We start from the raw sequence: 24832 nt of genomic DNA on the forward strand, positions 1-24832 counted from the left end.
ATTCAGTTATCTCCAAAACAAGCACTTTTCTCAATTGCCAGAAATGCAGGATCTCCTGCAAATGCCAACTTGGTTGAAGAAACGCGCATCGAGAAGAGTATTGCATTTCTGGGGGTTGGGAAAAGTACTTATTTTGGATTTATTCTACGCCAGATGTTCCAGTTTTACCTTTCATCCAGCGATCTGAATAAGAAACTTATCCCTTTATTTTAATGAACCAAATAGTTACACTCACTCATTCATGATGATGAAAATCATCAACCGGTACATGAAAACGGCTTATAAAGAAAATATCTGAAATGAATTGAATGAGAAAGGGGAATCAATTGTCAAAATTATATCAAGAGATAAAAATCGAGATGACATGGAACAATGACTAGAGATCCACAAACATAGAACACGTTATAAAATAAAATATTTTCTTCTGCAGTATTATATACTGCATTGTATTAACTATTGTTACGTTGTTCTTCTTTTATTGTAGAATTTTAAATATTAGCCGATGATGAACCTCTATATGTTCGAAACATGTACTGAATGATGGTGTTATTCTTCGCAAAACAAAGTGTGTGTGGGATATCATCGACATTTTTTATTCGTTTCAAAGACATATTGATTTATGTGTGGAATATAACATCGTTCAAATGTCCGCCTCGGCTCCTCTGAAAGAAGCGCATCTAAAACCTCCAATTTTCTATGTCTCTGGCGCACAAATCAAGCTGAAATTGACCGATGGCTTAGGTTATGAGAAAATCCCACCAGAAAAAGTCTAACGGGATCAAATCGCACGATCTCGGTGGCTAATTCACATCACCTACACGTCAGATGACCATGCCCTCAGATCGCTCGTGCAGAATATCCAATGTAGCATGAGCTGTGTGGTACGCAGCATCGTCCTGTTGAAATCACATGTCGTTGGTGTCCAGTGATGTCCAATTCAGGCCAAAAGTTGGTAATCACCGACCTATAGTGCTCGCCGTTGACAATGGCAGCCTGGCCAACGTTGTTATCAAAGAAATATGGATCGATGTCGTCGTCAGTCCGAAATCCACCCCAAATAGTGACTTTGTGGCTGAAGATGATTTTTCAATAAAATTCAGGAACAGTTTTCAGCTGATGCAGAGCCCATTCAGCAAACACGAGTCGTTGTCTATGGTCGGTCATCTTCAGTTCTTGGGTCAATTGAATTTTGTAGAGGTACAAGTCCAAGTCACGAAGCACAACTCGCCAAGGTGTGGTCTACAAAAGGCCTCGTTCTTGTGAGCGACACGAAATCGATTGCCTCGGATTCTTCTGCACATTTTCACATACAGCAGCGATGTTTTCGGTAGATCTTCCGTTTCGTAAATGTTCGAGTATTGGTCGACCGTTCACTGAACCAGTGGGCTCAATTTATTCACCACGTTGTAACGGTAGGTAGGACGATTATGGCGACCGTAAAATGGGCGAAGCGCGCGGTACGTTGTCCGAACAGAACACTCATTTTGATGAAACAATGTTATTATTTGTACGTGTTGTTGAATGATATATCCATCCATGGTGATTTGGCAAAACGTACTGAATAAATGACAACTAATTTGACATATGTAGCTTCAACAAGATGGCCGTTATCAATTGTCTAAGTTGGGAAGTCTCTGTTGAAAGACCCGTTTAATGAACGTCTTCTGGTGAATAATTGAAGCATCGTTTCATCTTTAATATTTAACTAAATCATATCCAGATGCAAAATAATGAAAAAACTAGAGTTGGCGTTTCGTTTTTTTTTTCAAATGAATTTTTCCCCTATCTTCCATACTAAGAGAATCCTTTCATCCGTCAGTAATTCGAAGATATTGCTAACTTCTAAGAAGAATCGTGGTCATCCATCACAATAAACTTAGATAGGTATCTCCAACTATATTTCCGCCAATTCATCAAAGTGGTCGAAACAAAGGAAAACGAAAGCGACAGCCGAAGCTTTTAGATAGGAAATAGTGTGAAAAAGGAAATAGTGTGAAAAAGGAATTTATCTATTCCCTTGTCGGTGTATTGGTATTTACCGTTTTTTCATCGCCACGCTAATGGTTCTCAAATTCAAATGTGATTTTTAATTAGAGGAATTTGCATCGGAGATGAGCGAGTGAAGTTAATGGCCTTTGAGAAAAATTCAATTAGTTTCTTAAGTGTGCTTGAGATGCATTTGAATGGAAATGATGGATAGGATGATTTCTTGTTTGAAGATACAACTAGAGAATATGTTTCATCTGTGAACACAATGCAGGAGTAAACTTCGTCAGTCTATAAAAAAGTTAATATCAAATAAGACCTAAACATTTCAGAATATTTTGTTTCATATCATATATTCGAAGTAATCAGTGGGAGTAAACTGAGGCTTGTTGCAATTTTTTCAGAAAAATCTGAAAAATCAAATTTTTATCAAACTCATATCATGATCATTCGAATTTGACAGGATTTGTTGAATGGCTCAAAACGATTTCCACATTCCATTGCTACTGAATGCTAGCCATATATCTCTTGGTAATTATCTCTAGGGTAGGATTGGAATTTAGAAAAAATTCGCGAATAAAAATTTGAATACAACATTATAAATTTTACCGAGACCAATAATAAAAACACTTTTCAATTCCGCTAATAATAGAAAAAACTATTAAAATAATTTTCAGCACTAGGTACTTGAAAAGCCATCTCAATTCGTACTTACGGCAACGTAAAATATTTGCATGCACATAATCGAGTTCAATTGAGAAAAATAATTTTATTTACCACCTCGTCAAGTGATTGTTCAGTACATAAGAAACATTTAAAAGCTGATAGAATGATTATGAAGAAGATATTGAAACTAGGATTATTTGTTATCTAGTGAACAGAAAATGATTTCATATCTGAGGCAAGAAAGTACTGTTCATCGTTCTTTGGTAGAGATTATAACACTTCAAAAATATTTTCAACGATTTTTTTCATGAATTGTTCATAATTAGGGATAGAGTTAATTTTTTCTGTTCCTTATGTCATTAAACATAAACTATTGATTTATATCTAGTCAAACCTAACCTAACCTAACCAACTTACCATCATCAGAACATGATTAAGACTGATGCTGACATGGTTAGCGAAATGTGTGTCGATAGACAGTATTTTTGTTCTGGTGTGAAAAAAGTGTTTTCAATAGATTAATTTTACGAAAGAGGTTTGTTTCAGTTCTATCTATAAAGTATGATTCATGGATAATAGTGATTCGAATTTCAGCTGCCTGAAAATAAAAGTTAAATAACTCGAGAAATATATAGCGAAAAATTAAGAAAACTGTTCCGAACCAAATTACTTTCTGGAGGCGTTATTTATTCATTTGTTTTCTCTAAGTTTCAATTTTCTTAACTTTCTTCAGGTGAGTCTTAACCTCTGACATTTAACATAAACATTGTCAACCATATTCATATGTAGATTTGAAATGTTCGAGTAAATTTTACTGCTTTATTTAATGAATCATAAAATTACTAATGAGTTTTGGATTTTTACTGATATGAAAAAACACGAAGCCTTAGCACAGCGACAGTTTCAACGAAAGAGTAATTTAATGTTGAATAATAACGTTCTGAAGCTCATGAGGTATTTTGGAGTAACATGATCAATAGGTTGATACGCCCACAATTTAACGTGGCAGTAATAACTAGACATTTTCCAGAATTTATGCCGGTATGCCATTTGTAGAGTCAATCATTATTAATGATATAACTGACGTTGTGAATTGCATGACTCTACACTTTTGTTCTTTTGATATAATGACAAGGGATCAATAGAAAATGCAGGCAGCCAGAGAGGGTGTTCACATTCAAGTTAATATGTTCAGTTCTATTTTTCGAATAATACATTTACTAGTATTTATTTTATCATTTGAGCGTGCCAAAACTCCCAATGTAAAAATCATAGCAGACAAAAATATAGTCATAATTCGCACTGAATTTGATTAGAAGATGAGAGCCTCCTACTGCTACGGTCGATTGGAAAAAAGATAAAATTCGAATCACCACCAACCTCCGTGACCAACAATTCAAATCTCGTTAAAATGATTGATTTCACATATTTTCTTTCTGGACGTAATTGTATTAAATCATCAGCTATCGATACTGAAATTTTCCATCAATGTGATCGAAGTAGTATTTCACAACAATGATAAATGTATGCGGAAATCCTGAATTATTTGTTCCATTCAACATGGACATCCCGTCGATCCTCTTTTGAGTGCACAATAGAACCTTTCAATAAAAGAACTTTTCGCAAATGCATAAATCAGATGCCAAGACAAGGACAGTTATTGAAAGGAAAAATGATTCCCTTATACAATATATCGATTCATGTGTTGAACACATTGAATAAATTGTAAAAAAAGTTTGAAATGAAAATTTGCAGAGGTCGAGGGTAATAAAACTAGGTTCACTCTATGATTATTATATATATATATATATATATATATATATATATATATATATATATATATATATATATATATATATATATATCACAATGAGTATTCAAGATGAATCAGTCACGAAATGTCATAAGTGGGTGTCATAAAAGATGGTTAGGAGGAAAAATAGGTATATGCAGATACAGTTGAAAGAAATGGACAAGTCAAAGGCATCCAAACAGCCAAAAATCCAAGAATAACTTCCTTCAAGATCAAGTGTTTCTTTGACAGAAACGTTGGTGTACAGGTTTACTGGCGTCAAGAGATCGGATAAGAATAATTGGGATTAGAAATATCTTCAACTTGAGGTAGCTTCGCAAAAACCAAGCCACCAAACGCTAACAATGACTTCAAGAACTACCTGTAGGTCATGGTAACAAATTGATGTCGGATGTTACATTTCCTGAGTATTAGAATATCCTTGAAGCAGAAACCACCAAGTGGCCCGAATCTGAAATTGGTTCAGAAGGAAGTGCAAAGAAGCTGCTCAAATATTGAACATTGGCGAATTTAACGAGAAGATCATAAATATTCAAAAAGTGTGGAAACTATCACTTAAGTGGGGAAATGCGTTGCAGAGTGGTGAACTGTGAATGACGCGGTTCGAAACGAAAGAGTGTTCAATAGTCGTCAGGAACCATCACTAAAAGATGATTGTGGATACTAACAATCGAAACGTAGTGAAGAAAGTCGATGTCAAATCATTGAAATTTTTAAATAATGAAAAAAACACCCCAATTCAGCGAGAAACATTGTCAAGAACTTTTGATCACAGAAAATACAAGAAAAATGGCGAACGATCCTGAATAAATTCTAGTTGTTTCTGTTAAAGAATAAATTATGGTGGATGCGCACAGATATTTCGTTTTAGTTGTAGACATCGATAGTGATATGATGTCTTGGATGGTGAAAGTGTATTGGTCTATTGGTCAAGTGTTTCTGAAGAATAACTGTTGTAACCGTTAATTATTAAGTGTGCCACTTATTTACGTAGTATTAAACGTAACAGGAGGTCGAAGTTAAGTCAGCAAAATATATATTGAAGAATATTACAAATATTACAGCAAGATATACTTTCATCGTGATAGTAAACAAATTTCTCAGCTGCCTGAATTTTGTTGAAATAATCCTGAGGTATTTATAATCATTTCATTTCAAATTCAGTTTAGAATCAAGAATAATATACAGATTCTCTATATTTTTTCAATGCAATGTGATTTCATACAGATAAGTAAATTATCTAGTTATTCAGTTCAGTTATCTAGTTATTCAGTTCAAAATGTTACTTGCTTGCTTATTTGATTGTGGCTCTGCTATCTGGAGCAACTTGCCAGTCTTTGATAACCCGATCATCACCCCTCCTGTGGCATTAAGAATGTATCGCACGAAGTGATATCTTAGATGCCTTTTTCAAATGCACGCGAACGATATTCATCGTATCACGGAGGACAACAATGAATGTATAAGATTGTGATGCACATACTTCGGATGACATTTACACAACACAATAAACGACAAAAAGTGTATAAAATGAAGTCTCCGCTCCTGCAACGTTGGGAACAGTCGCGATACATCCACTCCCCTCGTCGCTGGAAGCTTAATGCATGAATTTCTTTTTTGTCTTTTGAATTCCTCGAGAAAGGTTCCTGGAAAGTGTTCTTTTGGAAAACGAGAATTTTACAGATATTCAGAATGGAATTGAAATATTATTACTCAAGGAATAAGACTAATCAAGGCAATGAAAGAGTGCTTGTGAGGAAAAGACAGTGTTTTAGATGAATTTTGTCAATCAGTTTTCATTCAAAAGTGTGTACCTTTCATTGACATTTCATAATTTCCTGCTTCCCTACATAACCAAAAAAAGTGAAAAAATATTTAAGGCAAAAACAGAAAAAAGGTCCTACGTTATCTTCAAGAATAGACCAAATACAGATATTTTTATGGACAAAAATAATCCTTTATATCGCGTTTGCTAATTATTTCAGATAGAAACGATATGAATTCAAACACGCGCCAAACACAACCTGTGACGTCAGAAAGGCTGTATGAGTTGGCATGTTGCCTAATATGAATACTTGTGTGTACTTTTCAATACATTTGAATTTGAAAGGGAGTGTAAATTTGTAGTGGTCACACGGAAATTTCTGTGAGTTGTATTTCTAATCAGCTTGACAACACTGTCATGTTATCATTCTATATGTGCTGGAAGTAAGTTCTAGTTTTGTGTTATCGTGAAGAAATTTACTAGAAAAATAATGTATACAATTATTGTATTGTCACAATTTTAGTAGGGAATTGTTGAGAAGATGATTGTACTGTATTCTTTGGACATTTTCAGATTTGATACACAAATTGAGCATTGAAATGTTGAACAATAGCAGTCTAACTTTCCATATTCCTAAATCATCTAAACGCAAATTTCATAAAAGTTCAAGCAGTAGTTCAAGGCATTCCGCCTTCTCCTTCTTTGATGTGGAGCCGTATTGTAGAAAACTATCGTATTACGTCAAAAAGTCATTTATCAAAATGCACATCATGGCCAGACTTGTGACGTCAACCAATGAAAAGAGGTTTTGCAGTGTCAAAAAATTTCACAGCTTATAAATGAGGATTTAATTGGTATTTGAGTGGAAATAGCCAATAGATTTTGGTAAATAACCTGTTGGTGTTAAATCTCCAACGGCATTAGTCTGTGCCGTTGAGGATTTAACATATCTGCAGAACTTGTGTTATACTGATGTATATAGAAGTGTTTCTTAATATTGTTTACGTTTTTATGTATCTCTAACAAAACGATGTATATGTATAGTGAAGGCACCGGCATGATACCAAGCTGAATGAAGTGTTGATGACAGTGATATATGTATTCTACATTTGCTAAGACATGAATGGCTTTTTTCATATCGAAATACCATTATTCCATTACTTGAGTTGCTCCAAGTAAAATACCATAAGATGGTATAGAATGAAATGAAGAGAAGTAAGATAGTTTCAATACGTTTAGATTGGTTACTGGTTTGAGTTGCCTTAAAACAAATAAAACTCTAGGGAGATCACGAAGTACATAATATACGTGGCTGGACCAGTTTAACAGATCGTCGATGATTATACCAAGAAATGATATATTTTGTCCTTTCTGATAGAGTGGATTTGAGGAGACAATAAAGTTATGTGTTTCACTTTCATTCAATTTGACTCTATTCTTTGTGAACCAGCTCTTGCCTAAGTTTTTGTTCTCGTCAACAGTACGAATCAAATCGATGTGCAAGTTATCCGATTTCACAAGTACTGAACTTTGGGGTACTCCATGTTGTATCAGTTTGATGTTGGATTTGATATTATTAAGATCAACACACTGATACCTGTTTTCGAGATAGGAGCTGAGGAGACCCAAAATGGTACCTGTCAAACCATAATGAATCAATTTTTCAATGAGTATCGCATGTGATACACAATCAAATGCTTTTGTCAAGTCATATAAAGTAAGGAAGTGTGCTTGCACTGATCAAGACCCTCCACTATGTCATTCACCATTTTGTAAGCAGCCTGTACATCATATTTATTGTACATAACTTTCAAATACGAACACTGAATTATAAAAAAATCATGTTTTCTCTTTGGAACAGAACTGTAGAATTGTGTAATATACACTCTTTCGAATGCTAACCAGATTCAACAGATTTTAAAAACAATCAGACTGAACGTCCTCGATGAAACATCGAAACATCCGGTAGGTAGTGAAAGTCGAGTCAAGAATCAGCCCGAAGTAATTGGATTGCCCGACTCCATTGATCGAGAATGAGGGAACCTGAAAGCGCGATATTTTAAGTATCGGTGTCTCGAGACAATGGATGATTACGCTGATTCCGAAAGGTGAGCCTTTTGGGAGATTCGGAGTGTATTTGTGGGGAAACTTCGAGAAACAAACTTTCCGTTCGGTCTTTAGGAAAATGTCTTATGAAATTTTATGGTAGGAAGTATATAGAGATCGAGAAGTTGTTCAAGGTTTAATAGGAAAGTTTTCAATAGAATAATCAGATGTATTATATTGGTTTCATCCGGTTTCACAAGTCTTCTTTAAACTGTAATATCTCAGTAAATACTTATTCAATTTATTCAAAATAAGCGCAATTTGAATCACTACAATTTTGCCAACATAACACAAGTCGATAATTTCCGTCAGCATAGAAAGTGGGTGTTCGGGATTCGGTGAAGTCGATGAAGGCCGTTTTGCCTGGTCCTGACGGGCGAAGAAGGAAAAGTTATCGAAGTGCTTGAAAATATGGTAGTCGGTTGGCGAGAGGACTGAGGAGTATGGTGAAAAATGATTGAATAATGACGCAAATATTCCGGGAGCTTGAAAAAAATGTCAATATAGGTACTGTTCTCTAGTTGAAAATGCATTATAGATTTTGATATCATCTTGGAAGATATCAATATTCATATATCTATGAACTATTAATTACAAAAAAGAAAGGTAACTTTATTAGACAGTAGAATGAAAATAGAATAATTTTTCGAGGTTCAACCGACAACGAAGAATCTCCCCTACAAAAACGTTGCTTAAAGAACTGATAGAAAATCCAAATTTACGGTGGGAATTATGCAGATATCAGAATTTGTTCGAGGTTTTATGGAATGATGTCCAATGAAATAACAATATGTATTTTATTGATTAAGTCAAATTAGATTAAAAAGGGGCCCAAATACGAGGATACTTCCTACATATGGGATATGAGTAATTGAGTGCTGAAGTGAGATTAACGTTAAATACCTTGTTTCTTTTCTGTTGAGCCATCATGCAGGTTAGATTTGAGGGCACGAAAACGAAAAGAAACTGTAGCTTTCAACTTACCATGCTTGTTTCGATATCGATGTCCACCTTATTCCTAATCTTCCGGCGCTTGGCTCCAAGAACCGGCGTACAGAGGAAGAACCGGGAAGTGCGATGACCGTCGCGACGCCACCTATCCAATTGACGCATAACGTGGACGGGCGTCTTGGAGGCGGCCTCATAAAGCGCTTGAAGAGCTGTTGGACGGGTTGACGGTACGAAAAGGTTAGTGGTAAGGTCATTCTTGGCGGCGTAGTGGTTCTTGATAAGGGCAAAGGAGCAGATGTCGCTTTCAGCTGAAAGAAGAAAAAGAGCGTTATTAGTTTGGTTATCAGTCATTTTAAGATTGTGGAATAGAACGGTACTGGAGAAGTTGTCAAAAAGAATCACAAAAAAGTACTAATTTTGTTTGTTTTATCTTGGTTGTGTAAGTAGATTACTAATTCTCAATACTTAAAACTTAATTACTTCGTTTTCTATTCTGTGAAGACATTCAAAACTGATATTCATTAGGAATTCAGTTATTAGAGGAATAAGTTCTGACCTCTTCATGAAAAATGCTAAGTAACAATACCGATTTTTGATGATTGGAAACTCTTTGACTTTTCCATGTCTTCCATGACTCTAGAAATCACTTATTGCTTTTGTTCTCTCACCTTTGCTGTCTCACCTTTGCCATTCAACAATTTTGTTTCCAGTACTAGTTTGTTCAGATCCTTTAGTAGATATTCGTTATGTTATTTGGATCATAATTGATATTAAATACAAATTGCTTGTTTTCTGGAAACCGGTATTCCATATTCGCTCTATTTCGAAGTCCTATTTTGTTTGGATGGACTTTAAATAGACAATGTTACTATAAGTAGCTCTGTAATTATTCTGCATCGATCCTTGCTCTGTTGAAACTATTTCTCATTGGCCTATTTCCTAATCTGGTTCCGTTCCATAGACTTTGGGACTGCTACATCTAGTTCAGAAGCATCAAACCCATATATGGGTTCGATGTTCGTTGTTTAGTATCTGCATCTGCTTTTTTGTTACCCCTTATTTCATAGTGTCCAGGCACCCAGCATAATCTATTCCGGCATTCCTAGGCCAGTTACCAAGTGCTCAACAACGCCCCGAGTGCTGTTTGTAGCAACATTACTCCACTCATTTTGTTGACGCCTCGAATTATTATTTTTGTATATTCAAGCTCCGGGTTCATGTTTAGTTCATTCCAGCGACTATACTTTTCAGTTGAATTCTTTTTAGGATGATAATATGACATATTTTTGAATTTTGCTTTCCAACTTTCCAGAATGATAATTGAAGTGAGATACATTTTTCAAAGCAGATGTTTTGATGAATTGAATTATTGTGTTAATGGATGAAATATACGCATTTTCATAATGGAAAACCTTCACGCTTACAGATTGTCTCTAGTCTGGATTCCGGGCCATACTGTCCTGGAAGGCAATGTGGCTGCTGACTCCTTTGCAAAGGGGGGTGCTGCAAGCAGCTTCATCGGACCACAATCTGTCACTGGCATCGCTTTAGGCTTTGCCAAACAAAGATTAAATACCTGCATGGCAAGAACCTTTATGGACTTATGGCAGAATCTTCCAGAATTGGCTCACTCCAAGGCGTTTATTCACCTTCCGAAGTTTGACACCCAACAGGTGTTAAACTACGTGAACTACGATGTCTAACAAGCCTTCTTACAGGTCACTGTCATTTGAATTATCATATGCAGAGATTCGGACTGTCGGAAGACAGTGTGTGTCGCCTCTGTTTAGAAAATGATGATACTGCACAGCACATATTTTGTGCCTGCCCCGCTGGGACTCGATTCAGGTTTTTAGAGTTCGGCAGAGCCATACTCTTCCCATTCTGACCTGAAAGACCTCTTACTATACAAACTAATCGGCTTCGTTAAGAAGCTGGGTTTATTTGGTCGAGTGAGAATAGGTGTGAGCCACAATAAACCCTTGCAGGTTGCGGTGGAGGGTTTGACCTAACCTAACCTAACCTTCACGCTGAAAAAAAAAACATGGGAAATTGAGGACAGTTTATTTTTTATCATACGAAATTCTCAAAAGTTGCCTTCCGATGTACGTTTTCATTTTCTATAATAGTCTTGAAAATCAATTTTAAATTCAACACAAAAAAACATGTATAATAAATATATAACCTCCTGATGTGAATATTAAAAAAAAATAAGTGATTTCATTCTCACAGACAAAACCCTATTACTTATGTTGAATGCCCTCAATTCAATAAGCTCTGTTATTAATGGTACCTGGATAGTAAAGTAGAGAATCAATAAAGAAGTAACGTGACACCCAATAGTAGAAAATAATTTATTATTGTTTCAGATTAAACATTTTATGAGACGCCCACCGACAGGACGTATATTATATTTCTTTGAGAATAATGTATGCGTAATGCTCATGTCCATAAAACCGAAGTATTTGCATGGTGAAAACAAAAGTTTATTAGAGGTCATAGGCTTTGAAATGTTTATCAACTCGTTTAAATAAATCTTAAGCAGTTACAGGTTTGAATAGTACTCGTATTTGTACGTGATTTAATCATTCAAATGACAGTTTGTTCTTATGGCGATCAAGAAGTACGCGTCCTTTTAATTTATGAATATCGTTTGTTGTTTCAGAAAACCTTTTCAAGGATTGTTTGAATATTAGTGATTACTGCTTCTAATATTTTTCTTCAAAATTTCAATAAGACGTGTATTCTGAGCATAAGTCGGACCTGATTGAAAACAAATAATTTCAATATTATTTTGTCATTAACGTACAGTTCGAAAACGATAAAGGGATTTCTGACCGACTGAATATTCGTACGGAGATGCTTCAGAAGGGCCTTTTTCTTTGTTTCATATTTAAAATAAGTATCTGTAAAAGATTTACACATTTCCTGAAAATACGTAATACATAATGATCCTGATATTATAGAACATGTACGATCGAACTTTTTTTGAGAAAATGCTGAATCCTTCAGGTGCTATATGATGAGGTAATTGTGAGAGTAGTGCCCGTACAAAAATGGCTATTCAATAAGAGTAATAAATATTTCATTCCATTTAGATCAAACATATGATATTGATATGATACGAAAGAATACTAAAAAATCAGAAATACATAAAATCTTTGAGTTTTATATGCAAAAACATTCTTGTGAACAAGGTATTAGGAACAAACTAGGTAGTACAAGCAGAATACTATGGAAACAGTTTTCTGAATACCAACACTTGAATAATTGAATGTTTGGGTAGGCTAATAAATTCACATCGTTTTATAGGATAATTATCAAATTGTAACTTTTTGTCAAACAGTTATTCAGATATTCGGGAATAAATTAAAGCATAATAAACTCTGTGAGGTATTGAAAGTATTTTTGAGTTGTAGTATTGTACTTTTGAAATAAAATTGATACTCTTATTCCAGCTCATATTTGAATCCAAATATGATCCCAAAAATGGTGTTGTTTCAGACAAACCGATCACGTCATTAATAATTTCAGCATGAAAATGATTTATTATATTCAAAGGTCGTGTGGAAAATTGCATACATACTGCTTTAGAGCTATTGAGAAGCAGGCAGTTTCTAACCCATCATTTGCTGAATCCTTCAGATAATATTTTCAATCTGACATGAAGTTCCTCAGAGGAATTTGCATCAATAGCCAATGTAGTACCATCTGCGTAAAGTGTAATACTATCAGTACCTATATATAGGGGTAGATCATTAACGAACAATAAAAATATGACAGGACAAAGAACTGAAGCCTGGGGAACTCCTGAATTGTCAGATTGATTATTTTCTATTTTTACGTATATTCTCCCACGTTGAAAGTAGGATGAAGTAGTGTAGTCTGAGTTTTAGTGAGATGATCTACGATAGGATGAACAGCTGTGGGCGAAGATATCCATAGAAGAGGGATACATCTCCAAAGCCATCAATGTTGCTTGAAAGATGTGCATCTGTAATCAGGCAAGTAACTCTTTTTGAGATGGAAGGTGGTATACTTTGGTCTGCTAAAGGTGTCTTCCAAGTACCTGAAAAGCTATCTGCTTTAGATATTTCAACAACGTGATATATCAAGACATCTTGCTTTTCAATTTGTCTTGTTTTGTACTTTTTCAGAGACAACGAACATTTGGGTTCTCTTTGCATTGAATTCTACTGTATTGTTGGAAAAGACGTTGATGTACAATATAAAAGACTATGAATATTGCCTGGGAATACCATGGGTAGATGATAGAGATATCGATGTCACTTGTAAGGAATGACCTCTTGAGAGAGCTCTAAAGAGAAAAACACAAATCTTTTCAGTCATACAATCGAAGTTTAATAAGTAAACCATAATGCCATCAAATTCGCTGTACTTATACACTCATAATCGATGTACCTCTTAATGGCATCGATTTGAAGACTGGTGATATATTGAAGAAAATGATATTTGAACCATTCCAAACATTACATTCCTGCAAGTCCTTGCAGTAACGAAATAGACTAAATGAGATACTGATAAAGGTCTATGAAATACATAAATTTATCAACCACATATGTTCAATGTGTCATGAACAATATTATTAGGTGAAGAATGAGGAGTCAGCAACCAGCTCAGTCGTAAATTTGTAGCTTCAGTTACATAATCTCGTATGTGTGTTTTTGGCAATCCAGATTTTTAATTATTCCTTGTTCAACTTTTTCACCCCTTCTTGGATAATTAATAAAAAATTACTTCACGGTAGAAGTATATAATACGTACAACGACGTTTATTGAAGTATTAACCTATTTTAAAAAGTTAAAAGAGAATTTTGATGAGCTGCAGCGAATACAGATGTTCAAATGATGATAAATATTTGGTTTATAGACCAATAAATTTGTGTAATAACAATGTAATGAAATTGGGTCAAAATTCAGAACACATTACTTGTCAAATATATTTCCAGAAGATGTTGGAAAAGTCTCTTTCAAAAGCATCAATTACAAATGATAATGAAATATAGAGAGCAAAAAAGGGACAAAAAATAAGGAAGTCAGTGAAACCTAAATTAAATTAGGAATATTTTTCAATTATTCTTTAAACAACAATTACGGTGAAGCAGCTAATGTTTCTGAATTTTTCACAGTTTTATCGGGAAAATAATTAAATAAAATGAAAAAATAATTGAATTAAAGGAATAACATACTTTTTGTCAACAGAATATGATTCATATTGTACCACACCGCTAATAATTTTCATATTTGATGCGGTTATATTGAATGACAAAAAGTTATCTATAAAATATATAAGAAAGAAAAAAAGTTTTTCAACATTTCCTGTAAAAATTAAAGATATAGAATACTTATGAATGAAATCAGCGCAGAAGCATGCAATTAATTTCTACTAGTGCTCTCATGAATAATTCAAAAACAATGCAATTTCAGGAGATGATCGACATTAAGAACCAATTTTCTTCGTCATTCGAAATAATGAATTCGACGACTGAATCTAGACAATCGTAATACGGTAATCAACAATCAATCACTGCATAGACCTTTTGATGGTTCAATGTAGAAGGCCTGAAAGTTGGGTGGTTCGAATTCGTCTTGTGTGGTCGACTTACGGAAAACGGACTTGGTTTTCTTTTTTAGCGTATACGCGTATACGAGCAATTTGAGCGGAGTTCGCAGTTATCGTTGAACGCAACAATTTCTCGAGAAGAAGGATGGATGGACTTTAGAGGTCGTTGTACCACTAGCGAATATTTGCGTGAGGATATTTCAGTATCAGATCATTTGCCAGATCTACAATCAACGCAATTGAATGAAATAATGCATCGAATATACAGTTTAAAATCATTGTCATTGATGGGTAGAGCTTCTTGGCGTATTGGTATCAAAACACTAAGTATTATAACCTCTAAATTGCAAGGAAACCTTTTTTTCACAAAAGAACAGAAATATTGCCTCTCGACTTGAGAAACTCAACAACATATATATAAGGTTGAAATTATATAATTCTTCGGCAATTTGGAAAGTCCCATGCATTTATAATTAAAATATTTACACAATTAGGTCGATGTTTGTTACTTCTTTGCTATTTGTTTCGAATAATATATAAAATGTACAATTCCTTCAGATATAGAGAAACCACAGAAATGATTAGGAAACAATACATCTTTATTTTTGATAGGTAGAACATCATCAGAATATGATCGACAGTTGTAGCCATCTTCTGATGATGCTAACTGGGTTAGCGAAACGCACGTCAAAAGACAGTAGTCTTGTTCTGATGTATTTTCGAAAGATTCATGCCATGAATGAAGGTGCAGCGAATTTGAAAAAAATTATCTTGGCCCTTTATTGAACTAGGATTTTCTTCTTTTTCAAATATATGTATGAAGAATATATTGGTGGTGAATCGATATCTTAAGTATTCGCGAAGTTGTAATTAAAAAACACGCTCCGAAAATACTTTTGTGGGTGCAATTTTTGGGGGTGAAAAAACGATATCCCGTTTTGATGGTCGTGAACTTCAGGTACATATGAAAAAAAATCATTGATATAAACTTTCCTCAAGATGGAATCAATACGGCAATTTGAACAATATATTTTATTTGCGAACATTCGCAATTTATCACAAAAACAGTTTTTGTCCAAAAATCTTTTGTTAGTAAAGAGCACTGAAAGACATTTCTGTCAAATGTAAGCTCTATAGGTGTGAATATGATAAAACGAAAAACATTAGAAATTTCAGTCATTTTCAACTGTTTATATATAGATACGTTCTGATCGAATTTTGATTTGAAACTACGCGAGTTGCTTGAATAGTTCCTCAAACGCTGAAATTTTGTTAAAGTTATCTTGAAATGAGCCAAAACCGCATCAAAAAACTTTTTATTTTATTATATTCCATGTTTTTACAATGTTCGCAGTGTTCAGAATGGAAACTATTTCAACACGTTATCTGTAGAGATTTTATCCACCGAGCTCCATAGGTTGATTACTATTATTAGTTATGCTGAAATTTGGTGAAGATCTGATTCTTCTTGGATAAGTTGTCTGGGATAGATTATGGTTAGCTTACTGGTTACTCTACTATTGGCTGAAATGGCTAGTTTTCAAACCAATTCTCTTTCGAGCGTTATTCAGTTGTGTATTAAATCCTGAATTTTCCACATTCCTCCATACCCTGCTTTGAATTTAGTCTAAGTTTCCAAAAACTAATTCACAAAAATAATGAATCTTTCCAAAATTCTTGTTTTCTCTGTATCTGTAGTTGGAAAAATATTTTTTAAGGGGTAGGGTAGGTTAGAAAAATTCAGACTTGATTTTGAAATTTGTGTAGGTTTATAGCAATATTACTTATACACAAATGAAACAATAATTTCTTACATCATCAATGAAAATGTTACACCAGTAATTACACCTGACAACGTAATTACGTAATCAGGAGGAAAAAACTATGGGAATAAACATTTCACCGCGAGATCGATTCAAACCTTGTACAAACTTTGGTTCATTGTCTTACGTAAATCTACCATACTGAAAAGTCCCGAGTCTAAGAAAGAAAACGCTGTTTTTTGTTCAAAATTGACTTTATTCATCAACATAATCTCCATCAAGAGCCACACAATCATTTTGTGTAACGATTTATCTTTGGCCTCAAAATAGGCAAATCAGTTTCAGCAATAACCCGCTTCATTCAAGCGAAATTTTTTATGAGTAAGCATTTTTTTGAGGTCTACGAACAATCAGTAGTCGCTGGGAGCCAAATCTGGCGAATATGGTATATGCGGGAACAATCTTGCCATCGTTTTTATTGATTTTTGATACTATTCATTGTCTTAATGAAGCAGCACTTTCTTTTTCTTCAAATGGGGTCGTTTTTTCTCAATAACGGTCTTCGAACGCTCCAATAACGCTATGTAATATTCGCTGTTGATGATATTTTCCTTTTTAAGATAATCAGTGAATATTACAAAATACCTAGGGCATAACCTTTCCAGCCGATTGTTGTGCTTTTGGTAGCCTTGGACGAGGTTCACCAGTTGCTCTCCACTCAGATGATAATTGTTTTGATTCCGAAATAAAATGATTGATCCATTGTTCCTCCATTGTCATATATTGACGCAAACATTCTGGTTTGCTATGATTAAGCACGGCCAAACACCGCTCAGAATTATCAAGACGTTCTTGATTTTGGTCAACAGTTAGCTGGCGCGGCACCCACTTTAAACAGAGCTGTCTCATAGTCAAATGCTCATGCAATAAAAGGCCATCATGTTTTTGTGATATCTTTACAATGTCAGCTAACTCACGCAACTTCACTTTTCGATCATTTAAAATGATTTTGTGGATTTTTTTGATTTTTTCTGGTGTTACTGCCTCATTTGGACGTCTACTGCGTTCTGCACCATCGGTGTCTCTACGACCACGTTTGAAGTTAGCAAACCAATGGTTAATTGTTGTTTCTGATGGAGCGGACTCTTTATTACACTTTTCAAGACATTGCTTCGCTTGAACGGTATTTTTTTCTACCAAGAAGCAGTGTAAAATTAAAACACGAAATTATTTTTGAATCATTGTTTTCTAAATAACAACAGTAGTGTCACTCTTAGCACAATAACTCAAAAACTCATGAGTAGAGTATCTATCATAAAATTTCAACAGCTTTCGTTTGGAGGTTAGTACTAACTGATAAAGACTTGCGCCATCTATGTGTTAGACCCGAGACTTTTCAGATCATGTGACCTCTTTGACGTTCAACATAAACTACTAAATCAAATTATAACTTCCATGAATCGCACGTTTCTGTATGGCTATCGTCCATACCGCGATTAGTATGCAGATATTTACAAATTGAATTCCCGGTTCGTGCCCTATACGTCGCTCGTAAATATTTTGATACAATTTCGATAAGACTTGCGTGGGTGGGTTTATTTGATGAATTACGACGTAAGAGCATAGGCGAGCTTAGATGATGGAGCGGCAGTCACTCGATAAAAATAACCTTTGGGGTGTGAGTTTTTGGGCTCTCAGTTGATAAAGATGCTGCGTCGTTATCGAGGTATCAATTTGTTCGTTCTTTAGTCCGGATGCATGAACATGTGTACTCAATTGTTTTGGTGGTTGAGCATATTAATATTTCCGGGGTAACATGGTGGATGTCAAACTTTGTGAAACAAATCTACCGATGTTTACCTGAAAGGTAGAATAAGTAAGTTGGTGAATAATTGTAAGTTAACTACATTGTAAAAATTTTATTTATATTGAAAGGGTTTTATTTTTAGGAGTGACTAATTTTTGGGTTTCTACTACTCCATCTTGATACAAAAAAATTTGGTAATCTTCCAAAGAAAGGAAGGAAGCAATCAATTTTAAAAGATGTGTAAATCAGCTGAAAAAGCTACTTTCATATAAACATTGAATTACACGAAAGAAAAATTCTTTAGAAAGCTAAAATAGAAAAACATCCCCTTGTTGACTGCATAACCGAAAATTAAAAAAAATTCTTCTGAAAGCTTTATATATATTTCTTTGTGCTTCATCATGATTTAAATACACTTTGATGGTTGAGCAGTGTACAGTTTTGACTGTAGACGATTCTGAAGGTTTTTGAAGATGAGACGTGTCTTTGCATCCGGTAATGACTGAAATTAGTAATGTCATTCATGTGAACTATAAATAAGAACAGAATTAGGAGAGTGCTCTGAGACACGGCTAAAATCAGATGATATACAATAATAATACTACTACTACTACTAGTACTACTAATGATAACAATGATCACTGCTCCTCAACCTAACCATATCGTTTATAAAAACCGCCTCTTTTCTATTCTGTAGATATGATTCAAATAAATTCAATGTAACACCTCGCAGATCATAAGAAAAAAAATAGAAGACGCAATCAAAAGCCTTGGAAAATTAGAACAAAGTTCCCAACAATTGTACTCAATGTCTGAATTGTCCCATTTTTTGTAAATAAATGGACCATTTCTGCTTTTGTTGATATAACAATAGAAAAATTATAAGATACGTTAGATGATGTAGATGATGATGTATAGAAGAGGAATCTATAGTGGAAGTCTACAAGAATTCAGCTGAAGAATATGTTGCAAAGCATATGGATAAGCAAATTTTTGGCTGTATAACGATAGATAAAATATGATATTAAGGACGTTCACATCTAACACAAAATATAAGACTTCTGCGTGAACAATTCAACGTGGTCAATTCATCACAAATCTATTGTTAATTAAAAAATTGGCATTGATAGATAATTCAACCACCACTGAATTGCCCAAAGATGACTAGACTAAATATTCATGAAGGTAGACGATGGCTCCTCTGGTGGATCAAGTTTGTCAAGACTGATAAACGCATTTTTATTTGATGACCTAATGAAGTTATGTTTATAACTCAATTATTTACATCTCTAGGTTGTTTAATTTAGAAAATTTTATGAGCCTGGAAATAAAAAGGAGTAAAAACATTTTACAATTTATCGATCACTGAAAAGCACCTTGTGTCACATTTTATTTTAATTTGACAGGGTTATATTTTTAGAAGTGACTGATTTTTGAGAACACATGTTTTTGACTTTAAACTACTCCATATTGATACAGAAAAATGTGGTAATCTTATGAAGAAAGGAAGGAAGTCATCAAAAGTTACTTTATACATAGATGTGTAGATTCTAAATTCTTTCGAAACAAATACTCTTATATGAAAATCGTAATGATATCCGATTTAATTTCATAACGAATGTTTGGAAATACAAATTGAGTAGAATAAAGTGTTCATATAAGAGTACCTATGTGTTTCGAAATAACGTTTCTTTCGTGTAATTCAATGTTTATATGAAATTAGCTGTTTCAGAAAAGTTTTTCTTCCAGATTTGTGTCTGAAAGTTACTTCTTTGCATGATCTACACATCTATGTATACAGTTACTCCTTTTAAAATTGATTACTTCGTTTCTTTGGAAGATTCCCACATTTTTCGTATCAAGGTGAAGTAGTAGAAGGTTGAAAACTTTTCTTTCCCAAATATTATATTTCTATTGGACTAATTGAAGTGAAATTTTATTAGCCGGATATAGTTTCAGAACAAAAGAAATTAAACCACAGTGACAGTAAATCGATAGCTTCCCACTTTCATCCATTCCAAAAAGAGAATTGTGGTAATTGAAGAAAGAAATTCTCGACGAATCAATCGAATAACATTATGAACGGATGACTGGTTCATCTGCCCACAAAAAATATTATCGATGAAAGTTTCTGTAATACAGTAATCCGGTTTTTCACTTCGGTTTGCCTAACATCAGATTGAATTTGACTTACTCAATGATCTGCAATCTATAGGACTGTAGTCTCTGGAGTTGATATGTTGAATGTGGTATTGTAAAATGTTCGCGCCAAATTGCTATAATTCAATGCCGTAGCCTGGAATTTATTTCGGGGGGATTGTGAATACACTTTTTGGAGAAATATACTAATTCAGGGCATTTGGGGCCGCTACAGAAATATTATCTTTAGTTTGAGAAAAAGTAAGGCATGACCGTAAAAGTTATGTCTCGCAGAAATGATTTCTCTTGATTAATTTAGTGGGTGATCAATGAATGTAAACTTTCACGGCCGGAGATAGTTGTGTCAAAGCTATTTTCCGTTTTTCTTGTGCGTGTTTTGTAGGTTTTATGCCTGACGTTTCGTCTACCATTGCGGTAGACATTGTCAAATGCGATGAAGTAACGAGCACCAACGGTCGAAGTACTCAACCACCAACTTGAGCAATTGGGCTGTGACCTCAACGCCTTTGATAAGGTTTACCGCAGTAGTAGACGAAAGATCATGCATAAAAACCTGCAGACTATGGACAAAAAAGAGGAAAATGATAGAAAATTTTTCAAATGCGAAGAGGAATTGATCATTTATTGAAAAAATCAAAGGGCAATCAACAAAAAAGAAAATGCATAAAAATCAATTCAATTTTCGACTGATCTGTTTTCTTATACCTCCTTATAATAAAATATGGTCGAAGGACCAAAATCTTGAAATAATAGTTCTTGCTTGGAAAATTAAATTTCAACTAGGCACTTATTGAGAGTTTATTCAAAATTAACACTTCTGTTGACTCAACATCAATAAATATTAACAACAAATTATTATTTTCTAATGTAATAAAAAAATGATGTTATTGTAAAGGATATGAACCAATATTATAAAGAGAAAATATTTGATTTTTTGTATGTTTATACGACTGTTTGTAATAAATGAACCCAAAAAATGCTCAATCGATTTTAAAAATTCTTCCACTTATTGAATTGGGAGTATATAAATTGACTTGTAGTTCGTGTCTAAAATTTTATGTATGGCAAACCGGAAGAACTTTTCCCAAAAAAATAAAAGACCATATAAGTTGTTTTTTGAATGAAAAGACCAATTCAAGATTTGCGAATCGTCTTTTGGCAGAGGGGCAAGAGTTCAATCACGATTATGACGTACTGCATTTGGAAGAGAAAGGTTCAAAACTTATTCTTTTAGAATGCTTAGAAATCAATAGATTCGAAAATTTGGATTTTTGCTCAATGATCACATATATTTGAATTGTTTCACATTAGTTCCAAATCTCAAAAGTAGGCAATCTGATGTCTCAGCTGAATATTGCAAAAATTATTCTCCAGTTCTATGAATTGTTTCTGAGAAGGTGAATAGTTTAGGTAATGAATTCATCATGTAGAAATTTTTCACATAGTAATAGTCATAATGTAGTAATAGTCCTAATAGTCAAATTAATATGAAAGTATGACACTTAATTTGTTTAGAGAGTATTGTGACGCCCGACGATGTTATTGTATAGCAAAACAAGTGTTGCAGTTTTGTAAACTGTCAAATGAATATCTCAGATCATAGTAACTTTTTTGAATTTTTGAATACGTTGAATTTCTAATGAATCCTGATTGAATCATTGATTAGGCAAATATAAAAATGTCTCTAATTAGCATAGACGCCGCTGCTTCAATGTAATCAACTTTGGTTTGGAAGTAGAGCAAGAGAAAATATACATACAAGAGAGCCTGATAAACTGTGGTAATTTCAGATGATAAAAAACTTTCACAACTCCTACTTGTCACGAGAAACCCATCATATTATCGTTCTGACTTGATTTGCTTGTTTATATTTGACATACACTTGGCATACGTTTGTTCATTTCATTCTCTTGTTAATTTAAGATCAAAGGAAGAATATCATTGAAACTTTCGCTAATTATCCTCAAAATGAGTAGATAAATATTTGAACTCCAGTAAAGTAGTTTACTCAGTATAATGGAAGTTTCTAGATTTGCTGAAGGTAAGTAACTATAGAAAACATCCTGACAGCTGACTGACAAATACTTTATTCTTCGTCGGTTCTTTTATATAACAGGAAATATATGTTTCGTAATGAATGTACACAAAATCTTATACCTAGCTATTATATACGTTATTGCCACAAAAATGATGTAAGAGTTCAACTGCAAAAGAGTATCCAAATAGTTCCCAGGAGCATAGTTTTTTGAAACTCTGAAATTTAGAAAGATATATGACATAAAAATTAGGCACACTTTCAACTCTCCTGTATCTCTGAAACTTAGAGGCATTGGACAAATATTTGAAGAACGTTTCTTTATGAAATATCACGTGAAATCACTTTTTGCAATCACCCTATATATTTATTGGAAGTTTGTGTGATTTTGCAATACAATTAGAGTAGTGGCTTGTTTGTATTTGAAATATGTATTATTTTTCACTTTTGATTCATTTCACTTCAGATTGTCCACTTGAGAGAAACAAATTCAAAGATACGACGACAACCTGTAACTTTTATCCAAGCCACATAGAAAATTGTGTTTACCGGAAGAAATTGTCGACGAAGCAATCAAATCAAATTCTCAACGGATGACTTGGTTTGTCTGCCCACAAAAACCGTCCTCTGTGAAAGTTCCTATAAATCAATATTTCCAGATGCATTCTTCGATGTTAGTTGTGTAACATCGAATACAGGTTGAATTGAATATAATTAACTTACCTACACTGCAGTGAACTGAATAGATAATGAGTTCTCGTGTTGAATAATTTTCAACGAATAGAATTGATAGAATTGAAAAAAATATTTGCATCAGGTCACTGCAAACAATTAAACAATATTGCAGGAAATGGGTTTTTGTTTTAGTTGTGGTGAGCAGCGAAATTGAAAAACAGATTTTTAATGTACGCTTGTTTTAATGTCTAACAAATTCTGCGGTTTATACACGATGAAAAAGGTATTTGAAATAGAAAAGTATAAATTGGCACAGTGAAATAATATCTCTACAGTTTTTCTGAATGCCAGGAAGTCATGATACTTATGAATAATTGACTAAAGGAGATCAATTCGAATTAATAATCTGGAGCGTTCATAAAAATATAGTATTTATAAAGCTCATACTTCGGTTTCAAAAAGTAAAGAGTTCCCTATACTATTATCTGTTATGATATAATACATATAAATTTAAAAAAATTGTGCTCATTAAAACATGATATTTTTCAATGCATTATACAAAGTGTTCGAACTAAAATGATACGGCATGGGGAAAATCGGAAACCGTAAAATACAAAGTCGGTGAAGTTAGGACAAAATTGCTTATTTTATAGCTTTTTTGAATGTCGATTTGAAACTTACCAATTGAACGATAAATGTGATACATTAGTATCGCCAAAAAGGCTATTTTATACCGAGTGATTATTTTCTCACTTGAAACATTTGGTGATAATATCTCGGAAATGAAACGTGGGATTGGAAAATCTGTAATCATAAAGTTTTTCAGTTTATTGATGTCTTCCTAAATGACGCCAGAAAAATAAATCAAAATAGGCGAATTTCGGAAGTAATCCGAATGTCTGAAATGCCATTCAAATGAATTCTAAAATGGGCAACATTTTCATATTCCAACCAACTTTGTATCTCTCCTAGTTTTCGATTTTCCCATGCTGATCATCTTTATCTTGGACGCACAGTATAGTAAAGGTGAAAAAATGATAAGATAAGATAAGATAATATTTATTGACCAAAACGCGATACACTTGGTATATGTGGTAAGTCAGGGTATATATTTAAAATATGACATTATGAGGACCCCAAGTCAAATAATCAAATGAGTAGTACATTCAGTGAACTTACATCGCAGTGATAAGGCACACACAAAATAAGCAAAAATATATACATAACATCAATGCATTTCATGCGTTTGAAACAAAAATTCATACTCATATAATTACTAACCTCAAATTAATGAAATCTTACATTTGTATAGATTAATTGATTTTCGAATGGTTACTGACGCTCTGAAATAGGCAATTTTGTCAAATTTAACCGATTATGTATCTCTCTCGTACTACGCTGTCCCGCCTTATTTTGGACACAGAGTATAGTATAGAATGACGTTATAAATATGATATGTATTTCATATATTTGAAATCGAATTGATTGTTCAATTTTATTATACTGGCAATAAGGATCCTT

At 33.8% G+C, this 24832-nt stretch overlaps 1 protein-coding gene across 1 annotated transcript in view; it reads right to left on the reverse strand.

Annotated features, from left to right (window-relative positions):
* Positions 1-24832, reverse strand: part of gukh (NHS actin remodeling regulator GUK-holder) — a 262039-nt gene that overhangs the window by 31064 nt on the left and 206143 nt on the right. Inside the window, exon 2 of the mRNA XM_074172794.1 lies at positions 9321-9595. Coding sequence (XP_074028895.1) covers positions 9321-9595 — 275 coding nt within the window. The remainder of the gene's footprint in view (positions 1-9320; positions 9596-24832) is intronic.

Source organism: Leptinotarsa decemlineata, unplaced genomic scaffold, assembly GCF_025532065.1.
Source record: "Leptinotarsa decemlineata unplaced genomic scaffold, Ldec_3_MD MMD2_tig00000199_RagTag_RagTag, whole genome shotgun sequence".
Taxonomy (NCBI): domain Eukaryota; kingdom Metazoa; phylum Arthropoda; class Insecta; order Coleoptera; family Chrysomelidae; genus Leptinotarsa; species Leptinotarsa decemlineata.